General features: G+C 31.2%; 2 protein-coding genes and 1 long non-coding RNA gene across 3 annotated transcripts; all 3 read right to left on the reverse strand.

The window, feature by feature from the left end:
• Positions 1 to 340: 340 nt before the first annotated feature.
• LOC132745458 (E3 ubiquitin-protein ligase rnf213-alpha-like) lies at positions 341 to 14,283 on the reverse strand. Its single transcript, XM_060734391.1, has 20 exons — positions 14,252 to 14,283; positions 13,169 to 13,363; positions 12,718 to 12,846; positions 12,394 to 12,529; positions 10,246 to 10,484; positions 9,823 to 10,045; positions 7,465 to 7,572; positions 7,068 to 7,205; positions 6,665 to 6,825; positions 6,184 to 6,412; positions 5,779 to 5,955; positions 5,471 to 5,533; positions 4,622 to 4,731; positions 4,204 to 4,332; positions 3,209 to 3,374; positions 3,020 to 3,087; positions 2,536 to 2,677; positions 1,641 to 1,834; positions 1,168 to 1,344; positions 341 to 491 (listed from the first exon to the last, which is right to left on the reverse strand). Exons 1-20 carry the CDS (start codon positions 14,281 to 14,283, stop codon positions 341 to 343), a joined length of 2,967 nt encoding a protein of 988 aa, XP_060590374.1.
• An 849-nt stretch (positions 14,284 to 15,132) lies between these two features.
• Positions 15,133 to 16,269, reverse strand: LOC132745463 (uncharacterized). The gene is made up of 3 exons (XR_009627842.1): positions 16,163 to 16,269; positions 15,570 to 15,708; positions 15,133 to 15,252 (listed from the first exon to the last, which is right to left on the reverse strand). It is a non-coding gene; the product is annotated as an uncharacterized LOC132745463 (long non-coding RNA).
• Positions 16,270 to 17,595: 1,326 nt separating this feature from the next.
• Positions 17,596 to 19,934, reverse strand: LOC132745459 (E3 ubiquitin-protein ligase rnf213-alpha-like). Its single transcript, XM_060734393.1, has 5 exons — positions 19,760 to 19,934; positions 19,515 to 19,589; positions 18,828 to 18,934; positions 18,290 to 18,428; positions 17,596 to 17,789 (listed from the first exon to the last, which is right to left on the reverse strand). The coding sequence occupies exons 1-5, from the start codon at positions 19,875 to 19,877 to the stop codon at positions 17,596 to 17,598; spliced, it is 633 nt and encodes a 210-aa protein (XP_060590376.1). The 5' UTR covers positions 19,878 to 19,934.
• Between the last annotated feature and the right edge of the window lie 4,966 nt (positions 19,935 to 24,900).

Below are 24,900 nucleotides of genomic sequence, written 5' to 3' on the forward strand. Positions count from 1 at the left end.
CAATTACCCTTTTTTAAGCATACAATTCTCAATAACAGCTTGTCATATTATGTCTAACATTATATGCAAATGATGTGCAATAGGCTTAAAATCGTAGTTTACATTTCCAAATACATTTATCTGATTGAAATATAGTTTATAACATAGCAAAATAGGTCGAAAATGAAACTGATACAACTTAAATGGAAAAAAGAAAAAAATATTGTTAGACATATTAGTTGCGCAAACTCATTTGCTCACACTTAATATGCAAATTCATTATTCTATAGATGCTTTTATTTGACAAAAACACAGCTATTCAATAATTGTTAAGTCAATGCTATTGCGAAGCATATTATTTTTAACTTGCATCCCACAAAATCACCTTATCCCAGTGATCAACTGTTTCAAGGCTCATTTCGTCTGTCCAGGTTTCCAGTGCTAGTATCGCGCAAACATCGTGATGATAGCCGATAAAAACCTTTGCAACATCATTTTCCGTTGCTCTATTCCTTGAAAATATATCAGAATGTTAAATTTTATATCTTCCTGTTAGTGTTATTTAAAGATACCTTAATGATTATAAAAAAAGGAGTGAAGACTTGTGAAGAATCGCTAAGACTTGCAATGAAGAAATGTTTTAAAAGAACAAAATGCGTTTAATATTCTTCAAAATGAAAACCAACATGTAATGCTAAGGGAGTTTTATTATGTCATTTCCTTTGTTAAAACAATCTGCAGACAAGTATTTACGAAGTGGAACAAGCGATAAAATGGCATGCCCTATTATATTTTTAATGGAAACCTTTTTAATTGAAATATTCCAAAATGTTATCGTTAATATATATGATTTTCACATTTGAAAAGAAAGACATGTCTTTAAAGGCAAAAAAGGAAGAAGACTTGAAAAAAGTCGTTCGACCAATCACATAAGTCTTTTATAATGAGTTGAAAGTGGAACGACTTATTGCATTTGTATGTTTGCTTCAATGATTAGTGTAAACAAATGCAGCATTAAACAATTTTTCATATCAGTAATCACGCTTATAAAGTCAGGGTATCTAACATCTTGACTCGGGGATCTTGAAAATTCAACAGTGAAAATTGTCACTATGATCATTAATTTCTGGGCATACATATATTTTATCAAATCGAAATATGATCGAATCGAACATTAACAATTCGTACCTTAACGAAAGAGACTGTTTTGTAACACCTTCGATCCATTCTTTTAACGATCTTGCTAATCGTTTTTGGTATTCATTCAACAAAGCTGTCGACATCAGACAATGCTTTTCCAGTCTGTTTATCAAAGGTATTGGGAATCTTTCATACACGGTTTGTTTTTCCGCGACAACAATCAACCTTTTAATATATAAAATGTTATGTATTGACTGTATTCAGATATAACACAAGTCTTTATGAAACGAGTTCTTTCCATTACAATTCAGCAACTTTCAATTGTTATATATGCTTTAAAAGTAAATTAAGAACAGATGCCAAAATTTGTTCCGAATAACCTTGCGAGCCATACTGTTACATAACCTTTTTATGTTAACTTTAAGGAATGCAATTACAATATTTTCTTAAGATTCAATGACGTCAGTAGTTAAATCATCATTAAATGCGACTTAAACTAAAATGAATATTCAACAACTTACTTGAAATCTTTATGGACAGGACATTTCACTCTATGAGTTCCAAAGCCTAAATCAACGTAACGTTCTCCTCCGAAGTAAACATAGTATTGGTTAAGAGCGTCATACAAACTTTCATACAAATTGTCCGAGTTTACAAGAATTACCAATTTTCCAGTCTCCATGCAGATCTTAATTTTGTTGATATTCCTGCAAATCTGAAATTTATTCCAATAAATATCAAAAACGATAAAAAAAACTTTAGATTTATGCAAAATCTTTAGTATATTTTATATTTCCATCAAATAAAATGACAAGAAAAACATGCATTACAACATTAAATTAAGATTTGTTCCTATGAACATATTGATACATATCTACATTCTTAGTAATAGTAGAGTGACATTCCGATAGTCGAACTATATAATGAGGTCTTCTTCCCTGTAAATGGAAGGTAAAAACGCTAATATCTATATATGGGACGCAAATTCAGAAAACTTTATCAAATAAGTATGAAACATGTACACGTGATCTATGCCAACATGTCCTGAAATTAAAACATTAGTATTCAGACAACGTTTCTACTGTTAATTAACGAGAAACCATGTTACTGTCCATTGGTTTATGATTAATTGGGCACTATGGGGCATTGGCAATGGCTTACTATTACCATTACCCTATAAACTTGCTAAACAAAACAAAGGTTACAACACTTAATTTACGTTTTGGTTGTTCTTTTTCTTTATCTTAGTATCGGACCAAAAACTACTTGGACATCTTTTTCAATTTACCCATTTCGTTACTAAAATGAGTGCAGAAAATATACACACAACAACAAATACAAAATTCTGAGCATTACAAAATAATTGAAAGCCATTGATGCTTGAAATAATGAAAATATTGTGTGTTTTTTGTTTACCTGTGTGTATTCTTGATCTCGTCTAAAACTGCCTCCAAATATAACAATTGGCTGAATTTTAGTTTTTGTTAGAAATGCTTGCTCAAACATAGCAATTGCGCTGCTGTAGTTTTCCGTCAAGAGAAGTAAATGTCGGCTATCACTATTATAATCAAATGCCATTAATTAATTTTTGTATCACAAATTTACAAACAAAATTCTTCAGAATTTGTTTCAGGTGTAAGAATTGCACCATATTAAAAAGCAAATCATTGCCTAAAAATGCACACAAATAATATTTTTTTGCATAAACAGAATTTACATATGTTGTTATATTTCAGTTATATATTCTGATGATTTAACAAACGTATAAAAATGACAACAAGATATTTTACAAGCCAGTAACATATTTGGCACTTCGTTTAAGATACCATGAAACATATATAGCAATATAATGAAGAAAAAAAGGAAAAGAGAAGAAAACTGATACTTGAAAATATAATACCTATATTCATTTGTTATCCAAGATTTCAACAGACCTGTAAAACTATCATCCGGATCATGCTCTTGACGCTTAAAAAGTAAGATGTTTTAAACATTAAATGATTTCATCAGTTGATTCGTTTTTGTATACTAATACAACGTAAAGGAGGAAAAACAAAACAAACTTGATACGATACAGAAAACATTTTACCTCTTTCTTTTCGTCAAAATGTGTAAGTTGTCGAATAAATATTTTAAAAGTGTCAAAATTGTCTAGTCCACTGAAGTTCCGTCTAACAGCAAATCTCAGTTTTATATAGGTAGGTAAATATGACTGTTTGGAACGAAGTACAATTTGATTTATCATTTTCATCAGACTGAAACGAAAACAGTACATGTACAGTTGAGTCTAATTACATCATTTAAGATAAATGCAACATTCTCTAAAAAATGAAACTAAATGGAAAGTGTTGGTTCTCAATCTTAATGTTTTTTTGGAAATAAAAAATAAAAAGTTATTTGACAAATAACTACTTTTTAAAACAATGCTGAATATTCCAAAATTGATTTCTTTGGGCAGCGAATATCAATATAAATCCCAGTCATTTAATTTTTTGGCAAAGCCTTCGGGATTCAAACAATAATAGCCTAATGCGACGGATGTTCCCAAAACCGACACTTGTCAATGTATAACAATCACATCTTTCAATTAATAAAAGTGTATAAATCTATTTAGCGCCAGATACTAGGACCTGTAAATCCACTTTCTCTAACAGCTTAAGTTGTAATATAACAAAAGTGTTTATCCATGACAAATGGAGGACATCAGTCAGTAAACGAAGGCTGTATGAGCTTGACTGCAAAAATCTGTTTTTGCCAATTTTACAACTTACTCAAACCAAACTACTAAAGATTTAACTTACCAAATGTGGAAGATATCATTTTATAGATAAAGGCTGCTCATGGAAAAATGCAAAATCTATTTTCAGAACTAGTTACCTTGACCTTGACTTAAACTTGACCTTTGAATTGGAGACCAAAATTAAATATATTTTATCAATTGTACTGTTATTTGTAAGCATGTCATTTTACTTATTTTACGTACATTGCACATTTCAGACCATGTTTGCATTCAAGATTTTTAACTTAAAATATTACATACCATAATATTTGGTAGTAGATGCAACTTTCGTAGCTTAAACGTACCTGTAAAAGTCTCTGAGGCCAAAAAATTCCCTTTTTTCTTCGGATGCTTTTTTAAAGACTTCCAAATATCCAAATGAAAGTGGTTTGATAAGCAAATTATTCACATGTTGTGTAGATGCACAAATTCCCCTAAATGGTTGATATTTAAATGTATTATTTTGAGAAATCTGATACGGAATTATAAAGTAACGTACATAATACTTACTATAAAATAATGTTTAAAACAGTATCCAGCCTGTGTGTTAATTACAAATTACATGCTAAAGATAAATATTAATGTTATGGATGTATGCATTTTTAAGTGAAATGCAAATTCATTGTACAAATGTTAAAGGTCATTTTCATAGTTTGTGATGCATGTTCTTTATAGAATTGTCAAACATTTTTTATCAGGAATTATAAAATTCAAAGTTCAAACCTTGCTGTTTTTTCAAGTTCTAATAAATCAGGAACTTGTCCTTGCACAAAAACTCCACGATTCATTTTTGCTGGATCAAGACTCCAGTTTGATATACCTATAAAGGCCACCTTAAGATAGAAAGTAAAGATTAAGGATTAAATAAGTCTAACATTAAAATTATTCTATAAAAACAGCATTCACATTAACAAATATTAATCACATTTCATTATATTGATCTCAACCTTTTCAAGAACGTTTTGATCGCCAATAAATTCAAGTCGAAAAACAAACCATACCGGAGCAGCCTACATTTACATGCAATGCCAAAAGAAAATCCAGTTTGTTTAATATTAGATAAAAGTCTCATCTGAGTGCATGATCTTTTAAAAAAGTAAACTGTATGAATGCTGCTACTGTTTATTTTCATTAAATTTCTTAAAACTTTATAAATTAAAGTAACTATTTATGTTTAACGGATACAATAAAAATCCTAAATGGATTGGATTTCATGTAATACTTAGCTTATTAACCAAAATAATAATAATTGTCAAGGGATGTAAGGACATGTTTCATAATACAAATTGTAAATGCCATTATTACCGTATCAAGATATTAAACCAGGTATTGTAAATCATAATCATTGATCGTATAAAGTCATTAGAATAGTTTTTTTATTTATTATGTAAGTGGTTTAAAAAGACATTTGTACTCGTATAAATCTTATTTATCATGCTAACTCTGACAGCTGCCCTGCTAGTGAAATACAAATTATATTCAACACTTTAAATTCAAAATTATAAAGTTAAAGATATCGGATGCAAAATGAATAGTTCCGAAAGTTTCAAAAAATAATTTGTTGGAACTCACCTTATTGTACTGTTCAGCGATTTCGTCTCCCTGGCAACCATCCTCTAAAAGTGGATGTAGCGTCTACCACAAAAATAATGACTTTTTAATAAATGGGTGTTGCAGGATAGTAAGATAAAGTGCAAACAAAATAATTGTGTTTTGTTGGATATCATTATTTATCAACCATGTTATAGCATACTTATGGTATATGAAGTCAACTGTCCCTAAAAAGTTCATGCTATACTTTCTACAACAATTATTGTATTTCATTAATATTTTGAAATAGATGCTAACTTTATTTTGCTTATTCTTAAATTATGTCTTACCTTCAAAGGCATCCTTTCGCTGTCTTCTGCCAAACCAATTTCATCCAGAACGACAACTGATACAAATTTATCTAAATTGTCTTTGTAGTTCTGTTGAAAACTTGCACATTGGTGAAATGTAGATATAATGGCTTCAGGCGACGTCAAAGGACTACATTGGAATGAAACCATTTGGACCTAAAACAGCGTAATTTTTCTTGAACATTAGAAATTATTAGCATCCACATCGATCTATATGACATTTTTGAAATAAATTTTATGCCGATTTAAAACAAAAATATTGCGCAATTATATATTTTGCTCAATGTCTCTTATTGTATGCTTAATTAAGTTATTATTTATTGGTCTGTAATTTAATTATATTTCCAACCTAATATCGGATCTTAGAAAGAGTGAATGTTTTACTTGTTTCATCTCTTTGAACAAAGCCTTTTTAGCTGCTTGCCCTTGCATTGCATCCGTTACGATCACTTTTGCGAGAGATTTTGAACTTCCTGGTTTTCCGACAAGAAACAGTGGTATTCGGAGTTCAATACAGACAACCATCATGAAAACGTTTTCTTTTAAAGCATGATTTCGTGCAATGTTACTGTTATCCTCCAGGTTGACAGAGTCCAGAAAAACTTCTTGTACACTGAAATTTGCATTAAGTCTTAACACTATTAACAGTTTTTTATTGGGCAATAACAAATATTATTTCATATCTGTGTTTGAAGTGGAATTACGTTTTTGACAGAAATACGTTAAACTCTAGCAAGAAAAATGAGTCGACAACGGATGTGGTTCCTTTTGCATTTTAAAAGTATAGTTACATAGGTACATTACAAGGAAAAACATTGGCATTTGTTTTGTAAAATTTGTTAAGGGGAATAAATGAATATATTACCGATCAATTTCGTCAAGTATATTTATATATCCACCGTAAATCTCACATGGCATACGGAAAAACTGTGATATATATTTCCAATAATTGGTCCTTTGGCTAAGTGAGGAATGGTAACAAACAGCAAGTGCAAGCAACAGCGACCTCGTTATGTCAGTCAATTTCTTAAAACAGAAAGTATTTTCTTTTATTATTCTATGCTTCAGATAAAAAGCGTTAGCTACAAATAATTTGCCAGAATGAAAGTTACACAGATAACGCATAGCGGCATATGTAAAAACTGTCTAATCGAACCAAGTCAAATACGGACATGTCGCGTCATTTTAAACATTAGTTTCAATAAGCCCATTGTTATATATACACATACATTTAAATATTCATTAATTTTCATAAACATGCAAGATACCTGATCTTGATTCCTTTCCCTCAACTTCTCATCAGCAAGCTGAAATAATGTTCTGCGATCCTTGCTCATACTGTAGAACCAACACATAACTTGTAAAACTCTATCGACATCTCTAAGTGACACGAAACTACACTCGTCCTTTATTAATAAAGCATACAATGATAGACTGAGTGCTTCAACTAGTAGCACACGAAAAGATCAAAATATGAAGTATTTTCAAGTCTATGTTTTTAATAAGAATACAAAAATCAACAAGAGAGATCTGATCCCCGTTACAGAACAAGATTTAAATTAAATTTGTTTGGTTGTAATTTACATAAAATTATCCGTAGTAAATATTGAATCAATACTGATTATCTCAATTATAAATATGATCAAATAGTAAATTACTTTCTACCTTTAAACTGCGCATGTATTCTTGTGACTGAGTCAAAATTGAACTAATAACTTCAAGCAATTGTTCATCATTTGGTAGTTGTACTCTGATGCTTTCTGTACCGTTTTGCTGAAAGTAATTGTTACATGGACTGAAGATGTTTCAAAGATTGTTAGAAAAACTCACACTGGCACGAATGATACATTTGTTATGTAATAATAACATTCACACTAAGACATGATAAGTTATCTGCATTATGTGGTTCAGTAAATTACATATCGACATTGTATATAATATTTTCAATCATAATAAAATTTAAAATAATACATTTAAAACCCAATGAGCGTTTTGGAAAATAAAATAAAACTGAGTAATAGATATAAATTTTGTAAAATGAGCAAATATATATTACTGGTTGATTTAAAGTATCTTGAAAAACCAACCGTCATTCTAACATTGCATTCGGAAAAATGTAAAAGCGATAATACTGGTCCACATATGTAAAAAACTATCATATTAAATGTGAAAATTATGCTTTAACACACGGTATATTGACGGACATTATCCGTTGCCTCTAGCTTGTTTTCGGAAGGAATCGTAATTTGCTTATTTGCAAATGTTTACAACTAAATTGACCAATCCGGAAAATAAGGAAAAGCAGGGTAGATATCAAAAAGACTTTTGTGGTTGAATTAGCTTGTACTTTGGGCATAGTATGCATTTCTCTGAACCATTGTTTAACAATTACTTCGTACCTATCTGATTTATACGAAATATTGGCAATTACTTCCAATCGCTATCTAACCGAAATACTTTTTCTAATTGGAGTTAAACCCAAAAGTAATAAATATAATGTCGTGTTGTTGGATATAACAAAAGGTAACTGTGATTTTACATAACATTATTCGAGCCATGTACAAATCTTACTCAAGCACTTGCGTCTGATACAATGTAGCTTAACGCTCTCTACCCTGTCAACTAGACAGTCGGGCTTTTATATTATATGTAAAATTTAACTTGCTATCTGCAAATTTCACAAGACAAACATTTCGGAGTTTTAAAAGCAACTGCATTTAATCAATCTGTGACTAGTATATTTACCAAACATCATACATTTATATCTATAAACATGCGAATTATGAAATAAACATAAAACCGATAGATTTGTCTTTTTTATTTTCATATGCATGAATTATGAAATAAACAATCTCGCTCGAATAATTGTTTGTGTCATTTAAATAAATCATAACAAATATACGTTATGAACTTAATTATTATTACTTTACTACAATAAGAAGCTAAAACGCATAATGAATAGTTTATTAGATCTACTCTATAATTGTGTAATGTGCTGCAAAAAATAATAAATAAAAATAAAGAACTCCGCCTGAGACTGAAACTAACACTTCTTGCACACAAGGCGATCATTTTACATCTATAGCCATTGGTGTTGTGCTTTGAATAACTAATTCCCTGTGATTTTTGAAGAATGACACATAAATAATGGTTATCTTCCTACTTTTTTGATTTTGAATAGCCCAATAATAAAATGAAAATAAACGCGTTTGTTTTTATTTGTCCGCATCAATGTGTTTGTTTGTTTCGATCATTTTACTATGCAGATTGTTTCTCAAGTTCAATTTCGTTCATTGTCAAAATAATTTCTTGAGAGATCCTACATATGTTTCCTTTCAACTCGATTGTTTGTACTAAATCTGAAATGTTCGGGCGACAACGTGTTCGCTTATTCAAATAAGATCACGTAGCACAGTTTTCGTACATTTTTGGAAATTGGTGAAGTACAACCCTTTGGCCATAAAATAATTTTTGGGAATCATTTCGAATCCGTAAATATCTGTTATTTTTCCATTCATCCAAGTATTTTTAATTGCGATATAGTATATGTATTACACAGATTATTATATATAGACTTTAATTTTGCATTGATTTTGGCCAGTATTATAAGTAGAGAAAGTTTTTTAAGTCCGTCTTACATTGTTACCATTCACCATTACGTCATAAAATGTTTAAAGATATTTCACTTTAAAGATGATTAATCATATCAATGATTGATGTGAACGTATAAAACTCTTAAGATGTAGCGGCGTGAACTACGTTAAGGAAATGTACAGTTATGAAAGTAGAAAATTTGCACACTCGGTTAAATCGAATCTGATCATTAGCCTATAAAGAATTGTAAAGCATATTTTGTGACAGAATTATGAAAACTATAATACATATTGAAGTTGAACATTGACTTACTTAACTAAGAAAATGTTCATTCAAGATTTTTTAAAGAATATTTTGAGGTAAAATTCTTATATAAATATAATCTAAAGTAACAGTGAATTCGATTAAAATACAATATAAAGTCCTCACGACCATATATCTCCGGACCATGTGTCGGATGTACAAGTTTTCAACAGCTGTTGATAGTTGACCAAAATCCCAAACAAACGGAAGTAGACTCTGAGGCAATGGTTGAACACGATAAACAAGACGTCTCATTGGTATCCGGCCAAACCTGTCTTTTGTTTGGATCGCCTTTACATGGTAGCCCAGACCTGCTTTTTCAAGCTTTGTGATCACTTCTTTTGGGTACCTTAAAGGACATTATAAGCAATAAAGAAATCGCATATGAGCAAATTCTATGTAGCTGCTATATGATTCAATATAGATTTATGAAAATGAAAAAGTCAAACGAGCTTTTAGTTATCAAAATATCAAAATTATCTAAAAATAAAAGAATTCTATATTTACAAGTTGAACGTATTTTATCTATTAGACAAGACAGATAGTTACTTTCGGTAAGGATTGCACGCTGCAACAAATTTCAGGTTTTTACAGTTGAGAGGCTTCCCTTCCATTGTTTTATCACACATAATTTCCTTGATCAGCCCGATTGATTCAGTCGTGTTGGCCTCATCAAAAAACAATACTGTATATACATTTTCTCCGTATTTTTCAATATTTTCAACAGCTATTCTTTCAGCATTCCAAACTTTTGACTTGATATCCTCGTTTGTAACACCTCCGTGAACCTTCATTTAAATTGTGTGTAAATAAGTTAAAATTAGGACAAGTATCTTTCCAAGTACGTTTTAATGTGAAACCATTCCCATTATCAATGAATCAAATATAACTTTGTATGATAACGTTTGAAATGATTATAATTTAATCTTAACAATGCGTTTATTGTAAACATAGCTTAACAAGGTTTATGAAAAGGATGAAATAAAATTGTGTATTAACCTTTCAATTTGTTTTTATCTTGAAACTTAATATTGTTTCAATTCCGGTGTCAATAAATACTTATCTAGTATTCTCATTTCATATATAAAGCTAAACTTATAACAAAAAAACTGCATGTATGGTATGATTTGTCATTAGCATTTACTTATTTGCTATTTTTAGTATGACATTTTGTACAGTCATAATGATCTACGTTTTTTATAAGAGGGCTGTTCAAAAAGAATTGCTTATTGTCCTCTATCTCGTGATCCACGTGGGACACAATAAAAACCAATACATAACTGTATAGGGTACTTCAATACCTACACAACGGTGTATAAATGTACATGTTAGACTAAGTGTAAGACATACAATTTGCCATTTAAATACACGCAGTGATTGACCACTGTAGTAAAAATGGTTGGTAGAAGCGTCGACAAAAAACATGAAATACGGGCTTACATCAAAACTCGCTCAAAACTGGGTTGCTCTTTGAAGCAGTTGATGACTGAACTCTCTATTGCATATGGTCCTTCTTGTGTGTCTAAGGCGATGGAAAAAGAGATTTGAGTCTGGTGTAGAGTGCATCAAAAATGCACCAAAATAAGGTAGGCTAAAATCTGCATCTCGTAACGAAATCGTTTCCAAAATAAAGGATATCATTGAAGGAGATGCCAGATTTACAGTTCGTGATATTGCAAGAAAGGTTGGCATATCACTATCAACGGTTCATTTTATTTTGAAGAAGCATTTGAAAGTCAGAAAGAGTTCTACTAGATAGGTGCCACATCTGTTGACCGATAAGCAAAAAAGGCAACTGGTTAAGGTGGCCAAAAAGCTGCTTCAAATGTTTCCAAAATATGACAAAAACAGTTTGCTAATGTCGTCACAGGTGATGAAACTTGGGTCCATTATTTTAAGCCCGTCAGATAACTAAGCAACAAAATCTGGGCCACTAAACACACCAAACACCCAATAACTGCCAAACGGCCTTTGAGTGCAAAGAAGGTTTTGTATGCAATTTTCTTCTCTGGTGAAGGGATCGCAATAAAAGTGCCGGTGAAAAAAGGCAAAAGTATCACTTGGAAGTACTACAAAGACGAAGTACTTAAGAAACTGAAAAAGTATTATAAGAAACGACGCCCTGTCACTGGTTTTAAGCATATCCATCTTCTACATGACAATGCCCCCGCTTATATCTCCGTAATAGTTTCGGCGTTTTTGAAAAAAAGTAATTGTTTTGCCCCCCCCCCCCCCATTTTCTCCAAACATTGCCCCATATTGTTTCCGAAATTGAAATCCTTCCTTGCAGTGAGCGGAAATACAATTCCCGACAGGCACTTGGATCTGCAATTCATCTGTACCTTATTAATGTGCTCAAATCAGCGAACCGTGACGCCTTCAAGAAATGGATACATCGGCTGAAACTTTGCATTTCTAGACACGGGGAGTACTTCGAGGGCATGAAATGAACACTTTTGAACTAACTTGAAATTTGAAGTCTGCAGATAGAGATAAGCAATACATTTCGAACATCCCTCGTAGATTGTTCAATATGGTAAATTCCATTTTTACGGTAGTTACACTCGTGTTACTGTAATGTATTACCAATTTCTACACGATTTATATTTTGAAACTTTTTTAATAGGGTTATTTATTCGAGTAGTTGAGGTTTTAATCAGGCGTATAAATGCGATCAAATCATTAAACAAATCATACCTTCATAATTATCATATTGGTTGTCAATGGTTCTTGTGTATCCTTGTCCCTTGGAACCATAATCTCACACAAAAATGTAACTAATCTTGTTTTTCCACAGCCAGTTTCACCCATAATAATGACTGGTATGCCACACCTTCAGTAATCAAAGTTATTGCGTATTGAATAGAAGTGCAAGGTATAAATTAATGATTGATAAATTACATGTTATGTATGGTTATATGATATTTGTGATATATCATTTGGAAATAATTTACCCAAATATTTTAGTTATGAATTTTGCTATCCTCTGTAATAGTCTGAAAAAGATATTTGTTAACTTACCTAAATCGCATGTATACTGCAAGCATTTTCTTACAGTTATCTGTCGTCAACTCGTAAGTTTCATCGTAAACCCGTTGGTCATATTTGTCAACTCCAATTACTCTGCATAATCTTTCAATCTTGTCTTTCCTTAACGATAAGATAATCATTAAGGTTGTTTTCAGTTATTATGCATAATGTAGGATTTAAAAAGATTCTTTAAATCACTTTGTTCCTAAGCAATAAACAGAATGGGTACAATTATTTATTCAATTTAATTTAGGGTTTTAGAGTTTTACGCATGCATATCATTTATTGTTTCAAGTTTTAGTTAATATAAAGATAATCTGAATTTAAAAAAGAATCTTGAAATATCAAAACATATGTTAATATATATTTCATGTATTGTTAATTGATATGTGACCTGAATAAAACTGTAACGTAAAGGGCTTTATTGTACTGTTGGTGTTACCTTTGTAAAGAATCAAAGTCTTCCTTTATAGGGACGCCATTTTGGAGCAATGCTCGGAACAACGTTCTGCTCATGATACGTTTTTCAAGTACTTCATTACTGTGAATATCAACAAGATCCCCGAAATTGTTGATGTAAAAACCAAGAAATGTGAATGTTTGGCTATCAGCATTGAAGAAAAGGTATGGATGTGGACTGAAAAAACAGCAACATAATTTTTATGATTTTGTGCAACATATAGCTTCCAATCTGATTAAAATCAGCTCTAAATAACGCTCTGCTTTTAGATATGACCTTGAACAAATACGAAATCATCTGGTGACCTTTCACTATAATAGGCGAGCTTTCATAATTTTGAAAGCGATGTGGTTCCTAATTTTTACCCTGGAAAAACCAATACTAAAAAGCTTATTTTCACGAGTCTATGACATCTCGACCCCTTGACACCTCGACCCCTCAGACATCTCGACCCATGACACTTAGACTCCTAAGACACTCAGACCCCTAAAATTGACTGGACATTTCGACCCTTAATCTATAATGTACTTTTAAACGTTAAATTCGGAAAAAATAATGTGCATAAAGACGTAAATATAGAAAAATAGTGTTTATTTTTACAAGTTTGATATTATATATAATCTAATCGATATTCTGAATTAAAAGTGAAATCATATTAAGCCGTTATTTGCTATACAGTATCCTTTATTGAAGTCAAGCATTTTATATAAAGAATATAAAAACACGCATTACATTTTAACAGAAAGTATATTATGTTTATTTAAATATGTATACATAATTTATCATGTATCATATATCATGAATACGTATCAGTCGTTTTGTAAATTACCTTTTCTAAACATTGTCATTATTTCCATATGCACTTGTAAATTTCTATTAATCAAACTTATCGAACTAATAATATGCTTATAATACTATATTTTAATGAAGATACGTGAACATGTATTTGTTATACACGCTTTCATATTTACTAGGTCATCGGCACGTTAGTAGGAAATTAAGTATCGAAAACTTTTCTGTCATTTAAAATCAATCAATAAATCGTAATAATTTATGGAAACTAACGAAATATTTTCTAATGTCCGTATAGCCAACATGTGGACTTGCATAACAATCATGACCATTAAAAATTGACTTCAAGTTACATTTCTTTCCTTAACATAATTTACCAATTTGTTTAATTTCCGAATGTAACGGTATTTTGATACTTAATTCTTCTAATGCTAAAACCCGGTTTGAATGCATGGTTAAATAGCTTTCTCTGGAAATCCGAAATATAAAGAAGGCGAAACGTATACGGCCGCCATTAGATCTACATGAAGAACTAAGTAGATCTGAACTTTAGTCTTTACATCAAAGAGTAATTAGATCAAATATTTATCAAAATTTAATAAAACATAATATAAATTGAGCATCCCGCCTTTTTTCGCAAAAAGACAGCAGGACTATTTTGTGAGATATTTTAAACTTAATCTTATTTTCTTCATTTTATATTAAAACAATCTAAAGTAAACCTGCTATTCCACGTCCTTTTTATTTCATAATCATGTAGATCATTTCTTTCGGTTTCGTTTTCCCTGCTTTCACAAGAGTCCTCGCTTAAATTGAGAGACCGACTTGAGAAGTCCTGTTTGATGAAATGTTATTTGTTATCAGTATATAGTAAAATGTGATAATTTATAAGTATATTTCTCTCACTTTTTATAGAAGGACGCATCTTGTTATGATATATGAGTAATTATTTTATTCTATAAAATTGCTTCACTGCATGAATTAATTTTTATTATAAAAGACAAAAAACATTTCATACAATAGATGAAAATATTGACAGAGTGAGTGTGCATAAGTGATATGTATCTATAATCTGTTAGATATTAAACACAATTAAGCTACTGACCCTTGACATCTGAATAAGAAACTTTTTGACGAACATTGGAAAACCTGGCAGTACATCTTTGAAATCTTCACTGACTAATTTTGTTTTGCAAAAATCCAGTAACTGGGTGTTTAAAAAAGTAACAAAGTGATGGATTTCTGACCATGACGGGTTTGAAACACCACAGTGTCTAAAAGGTTAAAACAAGCACAACTGTTAAAGAATTTGCAAACATGATAGCACTTAATGATAGTTATATTCAATATAATATATATTTATATTTAAATGATATAATAGACATTTTATAAGTACCCTCTTTCTAGGATCTAGAACTAAGCCATTATCATTTTTAACTCTAACGAATTCTATCTAACCATACATTTAAACAAATTTTAAACGCACACACCTTATCTCAAAACGTTTTTTTTTTCTTCAAGGTTTTATGTAATATAGTAATATAAAAATGTCGACAGGACAATTTTCAATACAATATGATATATATCTTACCTTAACATTGTTTCAATGCAATGCAATTCTGAACTTTCATTGTAAGCAAAATCAATGCTTTTAAGACACTCGTATGGTTGTTGGTACAATTCCATTTCGTACAGTTTTGAGTCAAACAATTGGTCGTATTCAATGTAATCTAGTGCAAAAAAATGTTTAAAAAACATCAAATAAATGTATATCATAAATAACCAACTGGAAAAAATACTTCTGGCCACATTTTAAATGGATGATCTTTCTATGTGAATTTTGATCATTTATTATAACCAAAAGTTTGTCTGAACATTCACACCAAATATAGAAATAATTCCATTTAGCTTTTAACGTTGTTACATTTCTTCACTTACATTCAGTGAAGGTCATTCTTTGTCGTTCATACTTAACTCTCGCACATTAACAAATCAACATCACTTCCAGTCAATCAGTCAAATAAAATGGCATAAGCTTTTCTTTTAAATCAATGTGTATATTTCAGTCTTAAAATGAAACAGTTTTAGGCCTAGCAGTCAAAATAGCAATCATCTTAATATATAACAGGTGGAAAGTGTGTAATCTTTAAATAAAAGACGTTAAATTTAATAAGAAAAGCATACCGTCCGGGTAATTTCCTTTGTATATATCTAAACACTCCTTTGGTGATCTACATACAACGAATGGAAGAAGCTGTAACATTGATCTTTCATTTTTATTTCCCCAGCTCTGAAACATATTTATAAATGTTCATAATAAGATATTATTAACACTTGTGTTCTTTGTCAGCAGAGTATTCATTATGATAGCAAATAGTGACCACAGATTTTCAGAAACATACTTGAATTTCGATACTTTATAAAAAACCACATCATTTAGTTTACACAATATTAATATTATCTGAAATTATTATGTTTTTATGCCTATAACGTTAGTGAACAACATCATCGCTTTTCAATGGATAACCGTGACATGTATTTAAACTATTATTACAGATGCTGTGTTTAGGAAGTAATGGCCCATGCTCTTCAAAACAAATGGTTGTCTGTATTATTTATTTTACATGATATATTGGCGTATGAAAACGGATATTTGTTAAATGTATGCAAACAATCCGTTTTATAGGATCATATAACCTGCCGAAAATCTTATAACAAAAAAATTAAACCCAGAAGATACCCTTTGTTCTAGTGTTTCAATTAAATATAAATCTGTGGGCATCTTTCGCCAAACATATCCGGACTTGTCCACAAGTGCCCCGAGTATCAGCAGATTAAACAGAAGATAATCAATTCCAAACTGGACCTGTAAACAAGAAATAAAATGTACGATTAGAAACAACAGAACGAAATATCAAAATTGACAATAGAAATTGTATAACAATGCGTGATGTTTTATTAATTCTATTAACACTGTTAAAACAAATTCTGTAGCTAAAGAATGTCTAATATAATTTGAAATATACTGCCTTGCTATAATTTATATTTCTACATTTCAAATAAAACAAACAACAATACAATTTTAAAATATAAAAAAAATAAATACATAAATAAATAAAGCATTATTACCTCGTTTGTGATATCAATGTGAAGAATTTTTGCACAAAGCTCTTCTGGTTCCTCAATATGTTGTAAAAGATTGGAAGTCACATAATTAAAATTCACATTTCTTTCATGAAGAGGTAAAGACACTCTTTGAGTTACGTTTGTCTGATTCGTTTGCTGAAGTTCTTCTTCTTTTCTTAATACATACAATGTTTTGCCACAACCATTCCGAGGGGACTTAACAACACGCACAGTGGATCTGAACATAATTTTAACAATTATTGCTGGACCCTTAGGAATCATTTGAAAACATTGGGAAATGATTGATATTCCAAGTTAACTACATTATGCTCCTTTCTTGAATTTCTAAATATCTATCATGCCCTTAATCCATAATACACAACTTATTAAAGACATATTTGACATTTCTAAACAATACAACATATTAATTTCTGAGGCATTCTGTGCCTTTACTAGTTTTAAATCCCACCCACTTGAAAAAAAACTGTAACTTACTTTTCAAAATCAACAGATGCAGCGGGACTAATTGTGTCTGACTGACTTGTATTTTGAAATTTATGTAGAAGGCAGGTACAAAGTTCGATTTGTTCCATCAGGAAAACTGTTCCACGATACTTGTCAAGAGATGAAATCAAGGCAGATCTGTTCTCACTATCTGATCCGCATATGAATACAAGTCGGTAATCTGTCGAATTTAATATTTAATTTTAACTATTGCTCTCCAAACATTCGACGTTTTACGTAAACATATTTGCTAATCGCGCGAATATTGTTCTTTTCATTTGTATTTGTTTTGGTTTATATCACACCAGCACATAAAAAGCACATATAGCGACTTCAAAACTGTACTGGTGTTGTAAGACATCAAGTACCCTATGAAATGGCGCAAACGTTTAGTAAGCAAACTGAATAGATTCCTGACATGAAAAATACCCGATTTGAACCCACCTCAGTGACGGCCAATGGTCTTAAGTGTACGACATAGACTATAAAATTGTAAGTCAAGAACTCGATGCTTTAAAACCTTTGCCCACAACCGCTTAATATGATCATATTCAACCTTACAGAAATAGAATAAATGACAGACAATAGAGAATATTTGTTTTCAGACACAACCTTTTTGTAAAAACAAGCCATTAAATATAGGTTTGCTATTCAAGTAAAATCAACAGTCATGTAAAATACCTGAATGGACATCACGCTGATACTTTATTAATAGTTGTTCAATTCCTTCACAAAGTGTTAAACTCATTTTGTCTACGTTTATGACGGTGTGGATCTTCCCACATGAGTTGAAAAGTGCTCGTCTCAGAAAAATGTCCACCTTAAATAAAACAGATCATGCATAGATTTCAGATATATTGCATTAATTGTCAATATTAATTGTAATGAGACGACAATTACTTTTGTTCTCCCATAATTTAAAATTTTTCATGTTGTGAAACACATTTGTGAAAAAAAGAAATGGTAACACAAGCAATGTCAATAAATCATGGATCATGCCTCAATACACGATTAACTTTGAGTTTAATTCCCAAATGCAATCAAATTGATGACTACAACCATTAATTCCAAGTTTGAATTGCTGCATTTCACGAAATTAAACCCGTGAATAGAAAACATGTGTTTTTATAAGCTTTATGTGAAAAGTTATAATTAATCTATAATTCAAATGTGATTTTTTTAACATATCATTGCGGAAAGTAATAATTATACGTAATACCTGTTCAATCGATGTGTCTTCTGAACATGTCAAAATTTCATCATGGAATGGTAGTGGTTGTGATTTATCACAGAGGTAAAGGGATAATGTTTGAGACCATATGTTTTCTGCAAAATCGCAATATCTTTTAGAACATTTAAATTCATTCATATTATAGATGCAAAAACAACATGTATTTCTCTTCAAATGATTTTCCTTCCATTGTTTGATTTTAATCATTATGCAGTTACATGTACGAATCTCATGTATTGACAACAAAAACAGGAAAAGGGAGATCCCTGAGAGCAATGACAAAGTAAATAGTTGACGCTTGCAGACAGGGTTTTATTGAATATATTCGATGCATTAGAGATAATGTAATGCCCAACTGCTCTCCAACGCATCATTTAAACCATTTCGTATGTTTCTAGTAGTTGTGTTAATGTTTAATCAAAATTATCAAATTAGATTCTCCTTTGAAACTTGTATTATAACACTGCGAAGTGATTCCTTTTATGTTTTATTAATTTGGTCCATTTTTTTCTATACATTTAAACTTATAATCTACTCATTTTATTCATTAAATCAAATCAACAAAGGGTCTCTTTTACCTTTTTTATTTAATGAAAAGTGTTATTTTCAATGGAGTGTATCAAATGAAATAGTATATGTCCTAATCATTAAGATCATCTAAAAAGGCAGCCCTACCATTTTTGCATACAACTAGATTGGGTGATCTTTCGGAACAACCTCTAGGTAAAGATCGGCTAATTTTGCGCTGACCTAAAAAGTCAAAAAGAAATAATTTATAATTCCTAACACAAATAATGTTTAGGCAAGAAAATGACTTAAAGAAAGACGTGATATAAATTTGATTTGAACCATTTTTAAATTTCTTTAAATATAAGTATTGTACCTTTGATTAAATGATGCATATCAAAACATAATCATACCTTTCTCTGCAAGATGTCGAAGTAAAATTCCGACATACTTTAAGCTGATAAAATTGTTGAGATTATCTTCAATGGATTCTAGAAACTGTTTCCATGTTTCTTCGAATTTTGTCAGCATTTTTTCACATGTGTCAAACTGACTGAAAAGACGTATCAGTGTTGTAAGTTTTACATAACAAAATTTGAACACTGAATTCTAAATGGTTTACAGCCGTTTCTTTGATAATCATTTGAAATAGATATAAATGTGAATGTTATCTTATCCCGTTTATTTATAAAATTTCGCTCTTGCAGTAAAAAGTAAAATAAAAAATAGATAAAATCTGTATATAAAAACCTTTTCATATCGTCCACCCTAGATGCAAGAGTTTGCGAATCGGTTTCATTTCGTTCAAGAATTCGAGATTCTTCAAAATCGCAATCAGCCGTCTCTAACGATTGACTATCCTCCAATTCATCAATTTTATCTTCATTTTCCACGCACCAATATAATGCTAAAATAATAAGATTGAATTTGTGAAAAATGCTATGCCACCGCATTGCATAAATACAACACTAAATAATATAAACAGAATTTTGTTTTAATTCTATACAATTGAATTTTGCAATAATCCAGTTGTGTCTAGTCAATTGGGGCTCCAGGTCCTATTCGTAAATGTATACATATATGTTTGTTATAATTTTTATTACTTTTTGTTTGTTTTTAAGGCCATTGTAAATGTATATAATTCCATTGTCAAGCGCCTTTGAACATTTTATTTTTGAGAAAGGCGCTATAAAAATGTGGTAATTATTATTATTATTATTATTATTGTTATTTTTATATTGCATAATTTCAAATGAAATACAATCTACAGATGTGTATATACAAGGATTATAGTATCCCGTCGAGCCTGCTGTCACATCTGACCTTGAGCTTTGACCTAGAGCGGAAAGTTGTCGTCTCATAATACTAAACAGGTGCCAGGTTATTTGAAAGTCCATCAGCTTGTGATAGTAATGGTGAAACAGGCTGTATGAGACTTTTTTTGCAATTGACCTTGACCTTTGACCTAGCCACACGGTTCTTGCGCGCGATACGCCATAGAATAATGTTGAACATTTGTGCCAGGATTTATGAAAATCCTCCATCTAGTGATAGAGTTATAGTGCGGACAAGTTGTTTGAGACCATTTTTGCATTTGACCTTAAAATAAGACCGACATCTTTGTCTTAGCGATACGGTTCTTGCCTACGACACACCGACTCATTATTGTAAATATTTGATCAAGTTATTAAACATTCTGCTTACTAATGGCAGATTTACAACCTGGACAAGCATAATCTGGGCGTAATAAGACCTTGACCTTTGACCTAGCCAAATAATTCTTGCGTGATATACGCCAGCTCATGATGTTGAACATTTGTGCCAAGTTATTTAAAATTCAACCAGACGTGACTGACTTATGGTGCGAACATGCTGTATGAGACTAATTTGTTTGTATTTGACCTTAAAGTATGACCTTGATTTTTACTTAGCCGCGCGACACGCCATCACAAAATGTTGATCAAGTTATTTGAAATTCTACCAGCTAATGAAAGAGTTACGGTACGGATAATCTGTTTGAGACCATGTTTTTGCATTTGCCATAAAGTAAAACCTTGACCTTTGACCTAGCAACACGGTTCTTGCACGGGACATGCCATCTCTTTATTGTGATTTTTTTGTGCTAAGATATTTAAAATTCTACCAACTAATGACTAGTTACCACCCGGACAAACATAATCCTGACGGTGGTAAGAGCTTAAACCTTTGACCTACCCAACTAATTCTTGCGCACAACATGCAATCTCATGATGTTGAACATTTGTGCCAGGTTATTTGAAATTACACTAGCTAGTAATAGAGATATAATGATAATAAGCTGTTCAAGACCATTTTCTTTTACATCTAAATTTAAAATATGACCTTAACCTTTGGCCTAGCCACCCGGGTCTTACGCGCAACACGCCATCTCATGATGTTGAACATTTATGTTAGGTAATTTGAGAATTCACTAGCTAGTGATAGAGTTATGGTGCGGACACATTGTTTGAGACCATTTTGTTGCATTTTACCTTAAAGTTTAACCTTGACCTTTGACCTAGCACTACGGTTTTTTACGCACGTAACAGTGTCCCATTATTGTGATAATTATTGTGCTACGTTCTTTAAAATATGCCTACTTATGACAGAGTTACGACCCGGACAAGCATAATCCATACGGACTGACGGACCGACGCACGTACATACACCGAACTGCCATTGTGACAACTATGTCGAGTTATCAGCAAGCGGGCTGACAATTAAGTATTCTAACTTGATAAAGATATTGGTATTTACTACCTTACATTTGTTGTATTAAACTTTTAAAACAAAAGCAGTTATTCTCTTAAATACTTCTTTTTAAATTAAGCATTCCCTATTTCTGAAAACATAAGGAAAAAAATTAAATACTTAATTATATACCTGGTGTGAATCATTTTGCCCTTAACATATGCTCAGATTATTTCATAAATATCACTGCAAGGCAAACTACTCTCTTGCTTTAGGTCATGAACTCGAACAATTTCAAAAGGTTCTCTTAAAAGTAAACACCTCTCATGCTAGAGGACAAACTCCCAAGTATTGAAGTTAAAAAAGAGCATAACATGTACATATGTATAAAAAGGGGACCAATGGCTTAGATTTAGGTCATTTGAAACACCTAACATTGTGCACATGGTCAACATTTCATAGATGTATATAACAAGAGGGCCTGTGGCCCCAAAGCGCTCATCAGAGAACAAAAGACTTTTATTTGTGTGAAAGAAGTGAAAGCTATTGTTTATTACAAGTCTTTGAATTATGTTGGTTACCAGACTATACTTCATGCAAAATGTATTTTTAATTATACTATTTACACGGTTACAATTTCATAGCTATAAATCAAAAATACAAAATTAGGTCAGTAGGCCAATATCTATTATCAAGGTCATATGATATCAAATCTCAATTCTGCTCATTGTTAAAATGAAATAACTGTACAGTGTAACTTCTGAATTCCGGAACTTCTAAAATCCGGAAACTTCTGAAATCCTAAAATTTTTCAGGGGCCCGAAATTTGTCGTTCTGTTTTCTATGTAATCAAAACCTCTGAATTACGGAACTTCTAAATTCTGAATTCCGAACGATTTTCTGGTAAAATTTGGGTTATATCAATTATAATTTACTTCCAAAATCCGGAACTTAAAAAGGTGTGAAGGAATATTATACTTGTAATTGAAAGACCTTAAAAATGTCAAATATCTTCCAGTTAACAGGACCCATTAATCTTGACACCTATTAGAATTGCAACCTGTCAAACATACCAAACACTTGTTTAAAGTGTGAAAATAAAGAAATTGAGAAAATGAAAAAAATACAGGTAAATAGCACGTACTACATGTATATGAAATATACTAAAGGATACATTGTGATAATTAACATTATGCTATTGTATCAGCAAATTCAGTTATACGTGATAATGAAATTTAAAATAGTACAAGTCCTATAATTTTTCTATTTTTATTAATTGATCAGCTTCATATATTTTTACCACGTCTCACTATAAAACAATTGATGTATAATAATTGTACTTGTTCAGATAATTCCGAACTTTTGAATTCCGAAAACTTCCAAATTTCAAACTTTTTGTCTAGTCCCACAGGTGTTCGGTTATCAGAAGTTACACTGTATATAAAAACCCCAAAGGCGGTCACTTCATCAAAATCTAGGTAAGCTGATTCCAAAGTTAATCTTTACATAACCCAAATTTCATGGCTATCTAGCTGATATTAAAGTTCTTTTTTATCCCAAACTGTGCACATGGTCCAAATTCCATGGCTGTACATCATGGGACAAGAAATAAGGTCACTGTGACAACTTGGATAGGGCAAAATTTTGACCCAAAGGCTTTAATTTAAATAATCTTGATACAGGTCCACAAGACAATGTCGACAATGCAAGCTATAGCTTTTTCCTATAAGAAAACATTTGTTTAGTTTTTTGTTATCACTTTAAACCATTGAACCCTAGGGCGGGGCCAATTTTGACCTCAGGGCTCAAATTTGAACAATCTTGGTATAGGTCTACTACAATTTGTTTCATGCTGAATATCATACCTATAGCTTATGTCAATTAAAGGGAAAAGGTTTTTTAAGTGTTTACTTTTATATACATATAACGAAAACCAATGACACCTCGGAGGGCCACTTTTGAAACTAAGGGCAGAATTTGAACAACTTTCATAGAGGAACTATAGATGATATTAGATATCAAATATCAAAGTTCTAAAACTTGTACCTTCAGACAAGATTTTCTTTCAAGTTTTTTTAATGCACATAATAAAAATCAATGACCCCTGGGGTAGGGCCGCTAGTAGGTCGCTATATGCCACCGCATCGCAGATGCTACAGTGGCAATAAACAACAATCGTTTCGCTTTTTCACTATTAGTTTTGACTCAAAGATAGTATCATAACACTTATTTAATAAATATGATAATTGTTACTTCTGAATTGATGAATCAAAATGAAAGTAAATAAATTTATCTTTTATATTATGACATATTGTAATATGCCAAATGAAGCATAAAATGTAACATATTTATGAAATAGAATATTGATGTCAAATGTGTTACCGTTCGAAACATTCAAGTCAGGAAATCGCTTCAATGCTAACGGAACAAGTCTTTTATAACCTAGTTCAATCAACTTGGATATGAACTTTTCTTCCGGGAAGATTTCTGCCACGTTCTCATTCATAATTGTAGCTGATTCTTTTCCGGTATCTCCATTGATTACTGATGAAGAACTTAAGAAAGCATCTTTAATATCGTCTGAATGATGAAAAAATATAATAAAATTTAATTTTTGGGGACAAAAATCTTTCTTTAATTTTTTATAAACGCATATTGAATGGGTTTGTTTTCAAAATTAGATATAAAATAGCAGATTTCTGATTGCTTTATCAAAGTATTTAAAGACAATGTTTCGCTTTCTCTAAAATAACCTATGACAAGAGTTTAACACTACTTGTTGAATACCACTGGCCTCTCACCGCTGTGGGTTCGAATCCCGACAGGGACTTGTTTGGATTGTTTC

Source organism: Ruditapes philippinarum, unplaced genomic scaffold (genome assembly GCF_026571515.1).
Source record: "Ruditapes philippinarum isolate M1 unplaced genomic scaffold, ASM2657151v2 ctg228_1_1_1_1, whole genome shotgun sequence".
NCBI classification, from domain to species: Eukaryota; Metazoa; Mollusca; class Bivalvia; order Venerida; family Veneridae; genus Ruditapes; species Ruditapes philippinarum.